Source organism: Phoxinus phoxinus (genome assembly GCF_949152265.1).
Source record: "Phoxinus phoxinus genome assembly, chromosome: 8".
Taxonomy (NCBI): domain Eukaryota; kingdom Metazoa; phylum Chordata; class Actinopteri; order Cypriniformes; family Leuciscidae; genus Phoxinus; species Phoxinus phoxinus.
Window position 1 is genome coordinate 27,902,864 of NC_136883.1, and position 16,673 is coordinate 27,919,536.

The following is a 16,673-nucleotide window of genomic DNA, read 5'->3' on the forward strand; positions in this document are numbered from 1 at the left end:
ATAGTGCCCAAAGCAACATTTCTAGTTTGCCTCTAATATTCATATTTGAATGTATTACAGCTCAATTTTATTTAAAACAACTTTTAATTGTTTTAGTTTAAAATAAAAACAACATAAAATATCTGGCTTGAAATTGATTTCAACAATATTGTTTCTGTGTCATCATTATGTGGAATGGACTCCGCTATTCTCTTAGAATTCGAGTATTTTTTTAAAAAACTTTATGGTTATAGTTTTTGCTCTTGGTGTGAACTTGGTGCTTATGGCTTTGAAATTATACGTTTGTCAAATCCAGCCACCTTCCCAGATCCGGAATCAAGTTGTGTGTCCTGGCATCAGGCCTACACCTTCCACAGGAGTAAACAATCGCAAGCATCTGTGATACTTTTTTATTTAAGTCCTTTCAATTCACATTATTACATTGAAATATGGAATGCCTCAAATCAAACAACAACAAACAAAAACTAAATATATATTGGATAACTATCTATCTAAAAACAGAGAGTACACTGAATACCATAAAGTTTACTGCATATCGACGTTAACAAAAGAAATCCTCAAATACACTGAACTTTTTTTCCTTTTCATAATCTTTGGTAAAGGTAAAACAAATACTTTATAGAAGAAAATACTGTATTATACTTTACCACCTCATGTGGTTCTTTGTCAGCCCATAAAAAAAAGAGCTAAAAGAGCAAACAGAACAAAGGAGCAAAAGGACAGTGAATAATAGAATGACACATAGAAAAGAAAAAAAGAAAATGTCACTGGGTTTTGGAATACAGTCATCAAAACAGATGTTTTGATGTGGATTGTCACGCATGTTTCCCTAAATAAAAAAAAGAAGGACTATGAGCATTCAGATTTATGGTTTCTCTGTTTTTCAATGGACACAGAGAGCGATCGCTGGAGTTGTGTGAGGACAGCATGGATCGACGTGGACCCCAGAGGCACAAAGTAAGTAATCTCACAAACACTCAATCAGATGGATGGACGCCCCCATCAGCACCCCACAGTCTGTGATTTTTCCCCCAACAGCACCTTGAGGGACACTTGATTGATCTTCAACTTCATTCCTACCTGCTTGCAGCAATTCAACTGTAAGATGTGTTTAAAACATATGAGATTTTTTGCATGTACGGTCACAGACACAAAGCATGTGCCTTTGTGTGCTCAGTAAAGCACAAACGGAACATTTAGAGGTCCACGTATCAATCTCTGGTCAGAAATGTAATACTTCATAGTTCAGAGATAAACAGTTTGACTCTGAATACAACACACACTTAATGTCATATTCCAATAGAACACAAAAACAAAAGTTCTTGCATTGAGCAGATGAAGGCCCCCCAGCTTACGAATGACGTTTTGTTGGTCCGGTCAGGCAGACGGATATGGTCCAAATATGCTCGTAAGCATGAACATGCAAGCATGAACTCCACAATCAACTCGCTCAGGAGTCAAAGAAGACACGATGCAGATGCTTCTGACAAATGTACCTCAGAGCCATGTGATTCAATCAGACTTGTCCTTCTTCTTGCCTCCGCCAATGGGAACTTTGCTGGCAACGGCAGAGCCGACGGCGCTCACGCCACCGGCCACAGCAGACACGCTGCCCTTCACAAGCCCCACCCCCATCGCTGGAACAGAAGCAACTGAGGTAACAGCAGTTTTCGTGAGACCATAGCCTTTCCCTCCAACCCAGACGACTCCGCCCACTGTGGCCCCAACGGCCCCCTTCGTGACACTGAACAGACCACCGGCCACCCTGGAGAACATGCCAGGCTGGGGTTGGGGATGGTCTTTGTTGGTATCTACAGGAAATAAAAGGAAATGTTAATATTAAAAATATCATCAGATAAGATAATGGAGCAGCTGTCTTGTCTAAAAAATTTAATTAAAAAACACTATATTGTACAGTGTCCTTGTTACATGCATTTACTGTCATAATAACAGTAAATAATGCATAATTGTACGCAGCTAAACCAAACCATAATCCTAACCCTATAGTAAATGCATGTTCTTGATTAATATTAGTCAGTACTTAAAGGTATAATTACACGGTTAATTAAATCAAAATAAAATTATAATGTGAATCCCTAATAAGTTATTATTACTTAATAAAATGTCATACTTCAATTATAGCTTTCACTTTCAATAAATAGAACAAAAGGAGTAGCTGGTAATATATTTCTGATGAACAATATGCATGATTTTACTTATTTATTCATGCATATTAACAGTTTATCATTTAAAACGCAAACTTATTTTGTGAAATATTTAGCTTGAAGAGTGTGCTTGTGGCATCTTGCTTTAAAATAAATACCAGTTGATTTGAAAATGTGTCATCTAAAGCAATGCCAATCATATATTAGTGTCTAAACAGTTTTTTTTTTTTTGGAACATTTTAAAACCCGATTACTACTATACACTGAAAAAAAAAAGTGTAGAAACAAAGTTCACTCAGAAATTGCTAGTAAATTTCACAAAAAAAATACAAAAACAAAACAAAGTAACAATGAATTAAATGTGAAATTTTGAAGAAGAAAAACTTGTAATTTGAAAATTGAAAATTTTACTTCAATAATCTTCTAGAACATATCTACTACATAATGAAAATAAAGGGCAGTGTCATTCTTGGATTGTGCAAGAGCACCACTATGTGGCAGAGAGGGTCATCATTCTCTAGCATGAAGATGTACAAAGGACAGCTGTAAAATGAATCATTTAGCATGACCATGCTAAGATAAAAGCTTGGTTGTTGCAAGAAGGTATAACTGTGGCAAGTCACTCTGATATTAAAATGTCAGCATAACTTCCAGTACCTGATGGAGGCTCATCTTTCAAGTATGCAGGTACCTCATCCTGTTGCTGGCTTGTTTCACTCATTTTTACTCTGCAAAAAAAAAATTACAAACAAGATGTGGCAGATAGAATATGTGTCAGTCACTCATTCATTTTCCACAGAACATATTCTAATATGTCTTCCAGGAATCTGGGCGGGACAGACACAGAAAACCAGGTGAAAGGTTGGGACTAAATGTGTGCTTCAACACCCAACAAACATCAACATAGGACCAGGAGGACCAGTTTACTCTGTCAACAAAATGTAACCTGCAACACCCTGTTAGCATTGCAGCAAACATTGAGAAAAGGGACACAGGATTATGTTAAGACAAATACAATTACTGATATAATATTTACCACACAAAGTCTCATAAATGGCTTGAGGCAATAATAAGAAATGTATGAATATTACATTTAAATGTATTTTGATTAGTAAACCATATGAACATGAGTGAAATTAAGAAATCATAATTACATATTAACATAGCAGCTGTGATGCAGAACTCCATTTTAATCATTTATTATTCTGAAGTCATATATTACTCAGGACAATAAAGATAAAATACAGCTCATTGAGCAGTATATTAATACGTGTACAGTTACACGTAAGCAATCATAGATTGAGTGGAAATTAGTTTTAGAACATCAGTGTCTTGAATCAACTTTATGACGAAACAACTGGAACAAGTACATCAGTATCATGTCTGTCCTAAAACGAACTTTAGTAAAGAAAGTCAGCGTCGTTGAATCGGTTCTTTCGAATTGAAAAGAACAGGTTAAAAAATATATATATATTATTTTATGCCCTGGTCCAATTACATCATTACGACACGATTCATTATGTTTCTAAGGGTCAATCAGTTGCAGCCATGACTCATAAAAACAAAATAATTTAGACTTACATTAAACTTTAACTAGACCTGATATTTAAATTGTTCATGCATGTTTTCATTTTTACACATTAAATTAAGTATCCAGTGTAAAACTGTAATATCATTCAAGCCATAAACATATATCCAGCCCGTTTTATTTTAAATATTTTAATACGTAACTCTAGAACCGCTCGAAAGGATTATTTCAGTTTCAAGCGATTCATTTAAAACGATTCAAAAGAATGACTCATTCGTGAATCGAACGTCGCTATAAACCTTTTCTGTTTCTGAACTGAATCTGACGTGGCGCTTTTGAGAGATGAGAAGTATTTTCTTTACCCAGGAATGAATTATAATAATGTGCACATAAATTAACTCGTCGTAATATTTCACACTAACAATAAGCGTTAGGTAGGAAACAACAAAATATACGACTTTTAGGAAATTGGGCTTTCTAAACCCTTTTCGAAGAAAACATGTTAACCAGGAGGAGAAAATTATAGCTTTGAAGAAAATGAACGTTACATGAAAACAGTGCGGCAGCTCATTAAACGACAGTTACATGACGTTAGGTAAGAGATACACTACTAATCCAGCCATTGTCTGTCGATAAAGCTCTTGTGCATCACATCATATAACTAGAAGAAAATATCAACAACCCCCTGTATAACATACAAGAGGAAAACTTTGCCAGCTGTAGTGTACAGGCTAACGTTACTTACTGTGTTAGAAGTTTGCTGCTGTAAACTTCTGCAGATCAGTTTGGAAACTTCTGTCTCCACCCCTTGTTTGTTCCAAAGGAAAAATATGGTGCTCTCTTCAGCGATTCAAAAAGGCACAAGCTAAAATTACGATAGATCTGGGACCTGACGAGACTTTTCTTATAAAGACCTATCTTTGAATAATGTGTACGTGGCGTCCTAGCTGTTTTTAACCACGTACCAGTGTGGACACATAGAAGAGGAAGTGACGTTTCTTTCTTGTTCATACCCCTCTGGTGTGTGAAATGACTCCACACATGCTTTGCCTGTATGTAAAGTATGATGAAAATGAAGGGTTTATCTTTGCTCTGTCCACTTGACCAGATAATGGACATATGGATCAACTTGTCTCTTTGAAACAACATGTGAAAATGGACTGCAAAGTGAGAACTAAAAGTGCAAAGTGATTATACTCACTTTATAATTAACTCTAGTAAAAGTCTGTAAAAATAGGCTTCAATGTGCTGTTAAATCCTTCCTTATTGTTTTCTTAAAGGTGCTTTAAGGTGCTGTACTTTGAATGGAACATTGTGTTGTTTTAGGGTTAAAATCTAGGTAAATAATGTCCTGTCAGAAAATGACCAGTTTAACCATTTTCCTGCAGATTTTTTTGTGAAGGTGAATCCGAAAGCATTAAATGATTGTTAGCAGCAAGGTTGTGTGTGCTATTCAGGATCAAATTAAGAATGCCTTTTAAATTCAAACATTAATTTGAACATGTACAGTAGAATTGCAATTAATTTTTTAGTTAAAATGGAATAACATTCAAATTAATGTCACTGCTTTAAATGCTTTACAATGCTAAATGCTTTAAATGCTAACACATTTTCAATGACCTATAAACAGGTTTACATTTATCATTCACACAACATATGTGGTATTTCTGAAAACATTTTATGGAAAATTGCAATATACAGTAATCACAACATTTAACAATGAAACATCTCTGAAAAATTACTCTTGTCCAGGGCAACACTGTATAACTGACCGCTCATCCTTGAAATCTGTTTCATACGTCCAACATGGTGCTCTCACCATTCTCTACTAATACCCTAATAGGCCTATCATTTCCGACCATTATTTCTGGTCAATGTGTTTATTTGTTAACTTTAATACGTGGTATAATGTAAGTTACATACCTGCTCATGATCTCAAAATAAACCCCTTCAGAATGATACCGCTTTGTGACATGACTTATGGCCACATTACCACTGCATTCATTTTCAATAATTCAAAAATCAATCATCAATATCTTACTGATAAAATAATCAAAGTTTGAAATTTCACTGGTATATTTTATATACATTAATTTGGACCATGCACATGCAAAACAACAACAACAACAACCATGCACTAATTTACTCCAGAGTCTATATAAAACCAAACTACAGTGAAGCGTGTTGACAAGATGGAAACAAAGAACACAACGGGTCATCTATTGTAAGATTGTCATTTGTTGTAAGATTGTGTTATATTTCTTGATTTGTAAATTCCACTTTATGTCATTCCAATTCAAATGGGCCCCGGTGACTAATTTTCTCATGAACTAAAAGTCAGTTCTTAAATCAAACTTTTTCCCAACCCTAGAGGAACTATTTTATTATGTCATAGTGATCCTGCTCTTTAACAGAGACATACACTTTTACTAAAAGACTAAACTGCGGATTCTTCTTCTTTAGGTATTTTATGGCGGTTGGCAAATAAACTGCGGATTGCATGTAAACAGGTGTTTTAACAAATGAAACCAGCAGCTCTTCACTGTTGATCTGCAGCAGCTGTCACAGGGGTGGTTTCCCGCCCTTATTCATAAAATGACGTATTTCCTGTATTGTCACGCAGCTTGTAATGTTTTGCGGGAACGGACTTGTTTATGTTGTTTAGACTCAGAGTCATGGCATTCAGTTTGTAGTAGACATCACGTGGGACAGGCTATATGTAATTAATTCCCAATCTGTTATTTTGTCGCCAGGTTTATCATTATCGATTCGCTGCAGTTCGTGTTGACTGTCTTCCCTTCTTCCTCAGTCGGGTAAACAAATAAGGCAAGTAACTAGTTATTTAGGTTTATGCTTCATATACTAGATATTTAACCTTTTAAAAGCATATTCCAAGTTTTTAGCAAAAAATCTGATTTTCTAGCTTTCTGTGGGCGCCAATTTATTTTTAATCATGAGCAATGTGCAGTTTTGATATGGTCATCATCGTATATTTAATGCAGCGTTTCGTCATTGGCTACACTGTAACAATGTTTACACAGTAAAAAACGTGCAGCTCATCACACAGTGTAATGAATGAAAGTACAGATTATTGATCAACCAAGCGAGACATAAAGAACGGGATTGTGCATGGTCACGGATGTTCTGCTCATGTATTAACGTTATTAATGCTGCAGAGTATTGTTTGATATTTCTATTTAAAACCCAGACGGAGGCTTAATTGCTTGCACACATATACATGCATATTAAATGTTCTAGAAAGCTTCTGACCAAGCCTTCATTTACTTTCTTTGCTACTTCTAAAATCAACTTTATATACATATTTTGTTTGCCCTTATCCCTGATTCCAGACCTGACTTTAACTTAAAATATATTCTTAAAAAAAGAAGTTTACTTTATCTACTGTTGTTTAAATGGAAAACAAAATATGTGTTGTATGAAATGTTGCCCCAGTTGTGTTTCTATGGAAGAAATGACCAATAAGCAATTATTTTAGTGATTTATGTTGATACTGATAGCTTTGCATTCATTTCTAACTCAGGGGTGCACAATCCTGTTCTTGGAGATCTGCTTTCCTGCATACTTCATCTCCAACCCTGATCAAACACAACTGAACCAGCTAAATAAGTTCTTCTGGTGAAACTTGATAATTACAGACAGGTATGTTGGATCATTGTTTGATCTGAACTCTGAAGGCAAGTCGATGTCCAGGAGCAGGATTGGGCACCTCTGCCCTATCTGGTTTTAAATGTTTGAATTCACAAATACCCAATTACTTGAGATACTTAAAAATGTTCTATATAATATTACACCTTGCTTCTTCATTTCACTGTACTTTGGCCACTGAGTGGCAGCATTTAATAACATTAGGCCTTCTAAACAGTGTGCTGATTGTCATTTGGCAGTTTGTGATATTATTTCTGCACTAGAAAAATCTAATATTGCAATAATATCTCTCCTTGAGCACTGCACGTTTAAACATCCACTCTTAAATAACTCTCGTCTCATGAGGGTCTTTTGTATGTCTCATTAAAAAGAACCTGCTCAAGTTATGGGGTTATACTGGCTCTTCATATTATATCATTAAATGCGTTTCCAATTATAAATATTTGTATTGATATCTTAATAAAAAAAACGATGTACTGTGTGTAGAGTACCGTTCAAAAGTTTTGTAAGTGTTTTTGAAAGCTTCTTTTGCTGCCCATGGCTGTATTTGACTAAAATCACAGTAAAATTTGGGTTTTAGATTCATAGAAAGTTCTAGAAAAGCTTTATTTGAAATAGATTATTTTTGTAACAATGTAAAAGATTCTACTGTCACTTTTAATCAATTTAGTGTACCCTTGCTTAATAAAAAAAATACTAATTATACTAACCCCCTTACTGACTTGACCTGCTGGCCCTCATGGAGACTTGTAAAAGTGTCTCTCCACAATAGGGGGCAGCAGAGATAAAACTAGTTGTGTGCAAGAATATAGACATTAAATCGATTGAAAAAATATTTGTAAATATCTGACAGCACTAAGACAGACCCCCCCACGCCCAAGATTATAAGAATAATTGAGCATAACATTCCATACTAAACTAATTTTCCATCTTAGTCTTTTTTTTTTTTTTTGCTGCTTATCGACAAACAGCTCAACTAATTAAGCTCAATTTGTCTGCAGTGAGAGGCCAGAGATGTGTGCTAATATCAGCACAATGACTCTGTGCTGTCTTACTAACTCTGAGTCTGACAGCCAGCTCATTCCTGCCCTGACTGCCCGTTGCTAACCTCTTCTCCATGGTTTCAGTCACACCACTGGTCATGTTGGTTTTTCCCTCTTCTTTGGAGAGAAGCCCCTGTGCCTATGATCGGTGAAGTCTCTGTTAGACAGCAAATATAGGTTTGCATGTTGTTTGACTGGATGTTTCCTTATTCTTTCAAATTAGCCAAAAATATTATTATTATTATTATATTATAATTTTTTGCCTCCTCCATAGTGAGCGTTAGTTAACATGAATATATCCATGGGCATAGTTCACTAACCAAAATGTACCTGATTCACCCTCATTCAGTAGTACAGTGATTTTTGGGAGTTTAGGCACAACGCAGATCAGCGACTCCTCAACAGTGTTGCAGAGTCTGCGGTTTTCCCGTGGAATTGGGCTACTTTTACACTGATGTGTTTATAGAGTATTTTTACGGCTTCGAACGTGTCCCAGCCAATCATAATCAAGGACCAGAGTTATCCATTTTATTAAAAGTATTTTAATTTAACAAATAATTTTTTTCTACACAAATCAAAATAATAATAATAATCATTATTATTATTATTGATATTATATAGTGAATAATTTATCAAACTAATGGCAATCATATATTAATAATATACAAAAAAATATTTTTAAACAAATTATTAATATTATTTTTTTATTTTTGTAATTCATTTAGAGATGTAATCATTTATCAAACTAATGGCTATAATAATAGCAACAAAAATAATTGTTGTTGTTAACAATTTATAAAAAAAAAAAAAATGTTTTTAATCAAAGTAGGGGCTAATAATAATAGTTGTTTTTATTATTAGCTGCTAGTTTTGTATTTGGGGATTTCATTATTACTGTTATTAAAATATAGCTATGAATTAAAAGTAAAAATAATGTCTGAAAGTCATGAATATTAAGACTTTTTTTCTAAGTTTTCTTTACGCATTCTGAGTCCTTGACTTTGATGGAACAGAGAAACGCATTGTACTGTAGATTTCTCCATGCCGTCTGTGCGACTCTTAATAACCTCAGCTGGGAAATATTGGATGTGCACAGCAGTGTCTCTGTGGTTAGCGGGGAGTCAAAGGCAGTGACCTCCCATTCCCTGTAGTTTTTAATAGTTCCACAGGAGTAGCCATTACACCATTGGAAGTGGGAGAGGGGAATCTCATAAGGACTTGCCTTGATGGGCTTAAAAAGATTAAATAGCCAACAATTGACTAATTCAATTTCATCTGCAGCTAGCTTTGTCCGTTAAGACACCAGAGAGTTGAATTGAGTCATGGCTGGTTATAGTGGGTCTTTTCTTGTTTTGCAGGTTGCCAGATTTTGCTCACACTCGTCTGCGGCCCCTGGTAGTTGTTTATCACTCCGAACACTGACCCATTGTCATTGTGAATGTGATAAGGGGTCCCCTTTTCGGCTGTGATAAGGTGCGTCGTTGAAAGGCCCGTCTTATCGCATTTGTATGCTGTGACGCAGGCCTTGTTTTATTGCATGTATTTCTTTGTATCCCCTCTTACCTATTATTCTCTCTCCCTCCTTCTCTGTCTGTCCCAGTCACTGTCCGTCATTCATCCTTCGAAGATGTCAAAGGCTTGAGAAATGTCCTCTCAAGGCTCCAGGCATCTTCCTCACCTCTCGCTTCCCACAAACTCTCTTTATTGGATTCTACCTCTGCATCATCTGTCTCCATTCACTCTCCTTTTTTTTTGGTCTAAATGGCCTCCTCCTTTCTCCTCCAGCTGGGTTTGTTGACACACAGTCAATCCTGGACACTTTCACCCCCCACACACACCTCTTGTACCCGTTCCCCTTCCCCGAGCTGTAAAGCTGCCACAGCTGTGGGCTGTTGAACGAAAGTGGAGGGGGACATTAAATATATTACAACCATTAGCTTTGTTGGGGCTTGACAGTTTTAATACGTTGACGCTTTTCGCCAGCCAAAGGCAGGACACAGGCGAGCTCTGCTACGATTTTAATTACACTTTAAATATAGTAATGGGTGGATTAAGAAAGGTAAAAGGAAAAAGCAACTAGCATGTCATCTCTTAAAAAAAAAAGTGTCTTTTAAAAAAGTGCAACTTTTCCTATTATATATATTTCCCCCTGTTATTAGAATTTCTTTTATTTAAAGACATAGTTACAGCATTTACAAGGTACTGTAAAAAAAATACTCACACATGCATACCAGGGTCGGTAAGATTTTGTTTATGAAAATCTCTTATGCTCATGAAAGCTGCATTTTCTGGATTACATTTTTTATTTTTTTGTACATTTTCAATAAAAAAATATATTATTTTCTTGCTGTGATGGTAATGTTGAATTTTCAGCAGCAATTACTCCAGTCTTCAGTGTTACAGTTACTTGATCCTTCAGAAATCGTTCTTATATGGGGTCAACAAATTATGCAGTTTTCTTGAGCCCTGGTCTATAGCTACTTTTGCACATCAGAAAGTACAGCATTGCATAAAATAAAATCTAAGCTTGCTTAACTTTAACATTATTGCAGCCTTGCAAGGACTGATATTTCCTTCTGAAATCTAGCTGTTTACTTTTAGAAATGAAAACTTACACCAATAAACTTAAATGTGTCTTTCCAGGTGTCACCATGAGCAAGGCGAAGTCGAGTAGGGACAGAAGGATCAATCCGGCTGGCGTCACCAGGGTGACCCGCAGCTCTATCATCACCACTCAGGACTCTCAGCGCACTAAACCTGCAGATTCAGGCCTTGTTGATGATCTCAGCCTAATGAGCGTGAGTGAACAGCAGGCCTTGTTAGCACGGTGAGATGCCACATCCTTAGGTTATGCTTTCCAGCAAACAGTCAGCAATTACAAAAGCTCAAACCACGCACACACTCTCCCAGTGCTTGCTATGTCCCGCCTCTCCCGCTATTAATGCACTACACATACAAGAATAAACCATCAAAAACTCCTTGAATAATCATACTACTAAAACTAAGTGTAATATGGTGATTTTAAATTATGTTTGTGATTTCACTTTGAGGAATGCCGTTCCAGTGAGTATGCGCTTCAGATTATTAATGCAGTCAATCACCGTTCTAATCATAAGAAAGCATGTCAAAATGACTATTTTCAGACCCAAACTGTAAATGTTAATTCTGCATTTACTCACTCGCCATTATTTGGATTAGACCACTAGATGATCATTTTTATGATGCTTATGACATTTTGGATCTTTTAAGATTTGAAATAATGGACTTTAAATGGAAGGACAGAAATTTCTTAATTTGTGTTTGAAAGTTGAATAAATCATAGGTTTGAAACTACATGATAAAAAAAATACATATATATATTTATATATATATATTCTGTGGATTATACCTTATAAATACACTAAGCTTTGGATAAAATATATATATATATATATATATATGTTTGTTTATTTTTCTATACATTGTTCCTTCTTTTTAGGGAAGGGAAGTCCTACCAGAGTCCCAGCACCAAATCTGTTCTCTCCTCAGCCTCTGGCAGCTCTGTGCCCCGCGAGGCTTTGGGAACTATCGGCAGGCTGATGAAGCTCGGACGGGTGCGAAACATTGTGGTGGTTGCTGGAGCAGGTATCAGCACAGCCAGCGGTATACCAGACTTCAGGTGGATACTCACTGAAACCCTTTAAACTACTTCTAAATCATCATGTCACTCAGTTAACAACTGTCTCTATATCAGGACACCAGGGACGGGTCTTTATGCAAACCTTGCGAAGTATGACATCCCTTATCCAGAGGCCATCTTTAACATTGACTACTTCTCTGACAATCCTCATCCTTTCTTCTCATTGGCTAAAGAGCTGTACCCTGGACACCACCGTCCAAACTACGTTCACTATTTCATCCGTATGCTGCATCAGAAGGGCCTGTTGCTCCGCATGTACACTCAGAACATCGATGGACTTGAAAAGCGTGAGATTAAAGTTAAAAATTCAATTCACGTTTATTTGTATAGCGCTTTTCACAATACACACAATTTCAAACCAAAATTACAATTTCGTGTTCTGTTATCAGAGGTAATGGACAAGTCATTTCAGAAATGTACATGTACAAAATCTAAAGCTAAAAATGTATTAATTTAAACAATGTAATTTAATGCAGATACAATGAGCTCGTTGAACAATGAATACTTGTTTAACAAATGATTATGGCATTTAGAAAATGTAGCATTGGTGCATGTTGATTCAGAGTTTGCGTCATCTGAAGTCTTCGCGGGGGTTGGCACCGTCTCTTCATAGGTGTTGGGCATCTGAAGTCTTCATGTGCATTTGATCTGATGTAACTGTATAAGGTTAGGAGATGCATTAAATGAATGCTAGGTTTAAGAGATGCATCTTTAATCTCGATTTAAACTTGGAGAGTGTTCTGAGCGCCGAACATTATCAGGAAGGCTATTCCAGAGTTTAGGAGCCAAATGTGAAATGCTCTCCCTCCTTTAGTGGACTTAGATATTCTGTACTATCAAAAGCCCAGAGCGTGATGGATTGTAAGGCGATAGAAGATTAGTTTATAGGAGCTAAACCATTTAGGGCCTTATAGGTCTGTAGCAATACTTTGTAATTGATACAGAACTTAATAGGTAACCAGTGTAGAGATAATCAAATTGGTGTTATATGATCATATTTTCTTCATATTTGTAAGAACTCAAGCAGCTGCATTTTGGACTTATTGTAGCTTGTTTATTGAGGATGCAGGACAACCAGCTAGTAATGCAAAAACTCTCTTAAAGGGATAGTTCACCCAAAAATGAAAATGGTAATTTACTCACCCTCAAGTTGTTCCAAACCTGTATGAATTACTTTTTTTCTGCTGAACAGAAAATACATTTTGAAGAATATGGGTTACTAAACAGTTGAGGACCCCCTTTGACTTCCATAGCATGGGGAAAAATGCTATGGAAGTCAATGGGGCCCATCAACTGCTAGGTTACTGAAATTCTTTAAAATAATTTTTTTTCTGTTCCGCTGAAGAAAAAAAAAATTAATACAGGTTTGGAACAACTTGAGGGTGAGTAAATTATAGAATTGGGAACTCCATTTAAACATCATTGAAAGTGTTATATTCTCAACCCTGTCTGTAGTGTGCGGTATCCCAGATGACAAACTCGTGGAGGCTCATGGGAGTTTCGCTACTGCTGCCTGTCACCTCTGCTATACGCCATATCCTGCAGAAGAAGCCAAGGTAATCAATTTTGTAATTTAGATCACTCATCAACTGCACACCGTTTTAGCACACTACATAATCTTCCATTCTTTTTTTATTAGCAAGCTATAATGAACGGCAACGTACCCATCTGTACTTTTTGTGCCGGGGCAGTCAAACCTAATGTTGTTTTCTTTGGAGAGGATCTGCCTGAAAAGTACTTTCAACATGCTGAAGATTTCCCAAAAGCTGACCTTCTCATGATCATGGGCACTTCTTTAAAGGTGGGTTTAAAATGTTTATTATTATTAACTAATAATATGAATATATTAATCTATTTAGTATGTAAGTGTAGTTGACTATAGTTCTTTTGCAGTGATAGATTATTACACTTTATTTTAAACATTGTTTTGTTGATTTTAATTAATTAACTTCTACATACAGCTTTTATGAGTTATTTTATAAAAAAAAAAAGAATGGCATTAATGGAATGTTTTTACTTTTAAAAAAAATTATTACACCACATGCCAAAATTAAGAAAAAATAAATGTATATATTATATTTTTTTGTGGTCATTACCAAGTCTGCATTTTTATTTCTATATACATTTGTGTTTATATATATATATATATATATCAAAAACAAAACAGTAGTATTTGAAGATAACTTTTCTGATTTACTATATTTTTTATAAACCTGAATTTTCTAATATGCTGATTTTTTTATTATCCATGTTGTAAACATTGTTTTTCAGGATTCTTTGAATAGAAAGTTCAAACGTCTTTTGTAACAATGTAAAAGTCTTTACTTTTGCTTTATAAGTTGTCATTTCTTTATGTATTCTTAATATTATAAAATCTAAAATTATGACATTTAATCTGCTTTGTGACAGATTGAGCCCTTCGCCAGCCTGATTAACACCGTAAAGTCCACAGTGCCTCGTCTGCTGCTGAACCGCGATGCGGTCGGGCCCTTTGAACGGAGGCCCCTGAGGAGGGGCGACTACATGGAGCTGGGGGATCTCTCCGATTCGGTCCGAAAACTTGCAGAGATCCTGGGGTGGCATACTGAGATCCAAGACCTGATGAACAGCCATGAAAATGGTGTTTGTTGTTCCTATACTGACCCCAGCAGTAGCAGCGGTGAGAACAGTGACTCCTCTGAGACCGACAGCATGCATTAATATCCGCAGAGATGCTCTGTATGTTTAAAATAATTTTGGCTATGGAATGGAGACCTGGCAAGGGTTCAAGACCTGCATTGATATTTATCTTATTCAACACCATCTGAATGTTTTATGTCAGTGTTCTTAGAAGTATTTAACAGCCAGTTTTACTGTATTTGTAGCGGTGTCTTTGCCTGAACAAATATGGCTGGAGTTAATCTGGTCAGAAAGTGAAACTTGCCAATGTTTAGAATCATTATTTTAAACCCAGCCGAAATCTGTGTCTGCTGCTTATTTTGACTGAAAACCCACATCAGAATATCTTGGAAAATCTGGCTCTTTTAAAGTCCGTAATGTATACGCAGAGAACTCTAGGCGATTTAGCTCTACTTAAATGGCTATAATTGTACATTTTTATCAGGCCCTGTTACTGCAGGGGGAAAAACTAAAAACATGGCACTTACTTTTGATTCTTTTAATAATTTAGTATGGCTAAGTATCTCTGGGCCAGCCAAGAATGTATTATGTCAAGGTTCCTATAGCTTTCTACAAACTGTATTTTAATCTTTTTGGAATAGTTGGTAGTATATTTTGGTGCAGAAAGGAGTTATTGTGTAAAGGATTGTGAATAATGTGTGTTTGTGTGTCTATATATTCATGTTTTCTAGTTGTAGTTTATTTCATAGTCCGCGAGTTCTGGTTTGGCCCCAGTGAGCGAACTGTGCTAAATTAGCATGGGAGGCGTGACCTCCCAAGTGTGCAGTGCCCCCACTGTGTGTTTTCACAGGCACTGCAGTCTCCGAGCGGGAGCTCCAACCCCCCCCCACAACTCTAATAAATGTCTTTGGTCAGCCACAAAGAACCCCAATATCCTGCTGCTGCTGCTGTGTGTGTGTGTGTGTGTGTGAGAGAGAGAGAGAGAGAGCGAGGTTCTGCGTATGAGCGCAATTCCATTTTGCACAGGATCAGTGAAGTCGCTGGTAATTGCGTTGAGATCGTATCTGTTCATGTCCCTCAAGGATTTTGATAGGAGTTTGGCATGTTTTGGGAAATGTGGACAAAAAGCCTGAATGCCCATTTAAATGTTTCAATCCATCAGATTTTTTCATTTATTTGTATGTTAACCAGCGGTCTTTGTCAGTGTTTCTGATTTATGCAACAGTTGCATAATAAAAAATGGAACCATGCGCCTCTCCAGTTGAATATGATTGTCAAAAGTTTGAGCTAGCATTTGTTAACTTGACATTGCCATTTGTGCTTTGATTATTGAAATGCTTGTTTTCTGTCTTGTACTTTTTTTTTTTTATTACCCTGTTAATAGACATTGCATCTTATAGTATTTAATAAAAATATTCATATTTGCCTCTTCACCTTCTGATCTTTTTGTGCATTGCATTTGATCAACTTAGGAATATTAAATTTACCCAGAGGTGGACCGTAACAATACAATTACTCGAGTACTTAAGTACAGATACTCAAAAAGTGTACTTGAGTATTATTTTTTCTGGAAACTTTTTACTTTAACTTCACTACATTTGAAAGACAAATCTTACTTTTTACTCCACTACATTTCTCAAGGTCCTTCAGTAGAAAGTAGTTATGTCAGGGATGATTTCGGTTGCAGGGGTTGCATTTTGGACTGATGTCGGTTTCTGACGTCAACCGATTTTCAACCACAATACAACGTCTGTCCAACGTTGGAGATTAACGTTAATCTGACATTGGATTCTGACATCAACCTGATTTTAATTTTCAACGTTGGTTTTGGTCTTCTAAATGCAAATTTTGTCATTGCTTTGGAGCACACTAGCTTATAGATAACAGTAAGACTAAGATATTCATACTAAAAGACAAAAAACCATTTGGGTGTACGAAACCATTGTGGATGTTATTGAGTACACTTATTCAAT

The 16,673-nt window shown here is 36.1% G+C and overlaps 2 protein-coding genes across 7 annotated transcripts; one reads left to right on the top strand and one right to left on the bottom strand.

Annotated features, from left to right (window-relative positions):
- Window positions 1-215: 215 nt before the first annotated feature.
- Window positions 216-4,751, bottom strand: tmem263 (transmembrane protein 263). Its single transcript, XM_079620622.1, has 3 exons — window positions 4,439-4,751; window positions 2,823-2,893; window positions 216-1,811 (listed from the first exon to the last, which is right to left on the bottom strand). The coding sequence occupies exons 2-3, from the start codon at window positions 2,884-2,886 to the stop codon at window positions 1,513-1,515; spliced, it is 363 nt and encodes a 120-aa protein (XP_079476748.1). The 5' UTR covers window positions 2,887-2,893; window positions 4,439-4,751; the 3' UTR covers window positions 216-1,512.
- On the top strand, window positions 3,981-16,214 carry LOC307002735 (NAD-dependent protein deacetylase sirtuin-3). 6 transcript variants are annotated; one of them, XM_079620617.1, is made up of 10 exons: window positions 3,981-4,288; window positions 6,447-6,519; window positions 7,235-7,353; window positions 9,761-9,875; window positions 11,046-11,229; window positions 11,881-12,060; window positions 12,136-12,368; window positions 13,537-13,637; window positions 13,721-13,882; window positions 14,491-16,139. In XM_079620617.1, the coding sequence occupies exons 5-10, from the start codon at window positions 11,054-11,056 to the stop codon at window positions 14,779-14,781; spliced, it is 1,143 nt and encodes a 380-aa protein (XP_079476743.1). In that variant the 5' UTR covers window positions 3,981-4,288; window positions 6,447-6,519; window positions 7,235-7,353; window positions 9,761-9,875; window positions 11,046-11,053; the 3' UTR covers window positions 14,782-16,139. The 6 variants fall into 6 exon arrangements, with proteins under 6 accessions (XP_079476743.1, XP_079476742.1, XP_079476745.1 ...); XM_079620616.1 differs by lacking the exon at window positions 3,981-4,288 and having other exon boundaries at window positions 6,241-6,519; window positions 14,491-16,214; XM_079620619.1 differs by lacking the exons at window positions 3,981-4,288; window positions 7,235-7,353 and having other exon boundaries at window positions 6,311-6,519; window positions 14,491-16,133.
- The last annotated feature ends 459 nt before the right edge of the window (window positions 16,215-16,673 follow it).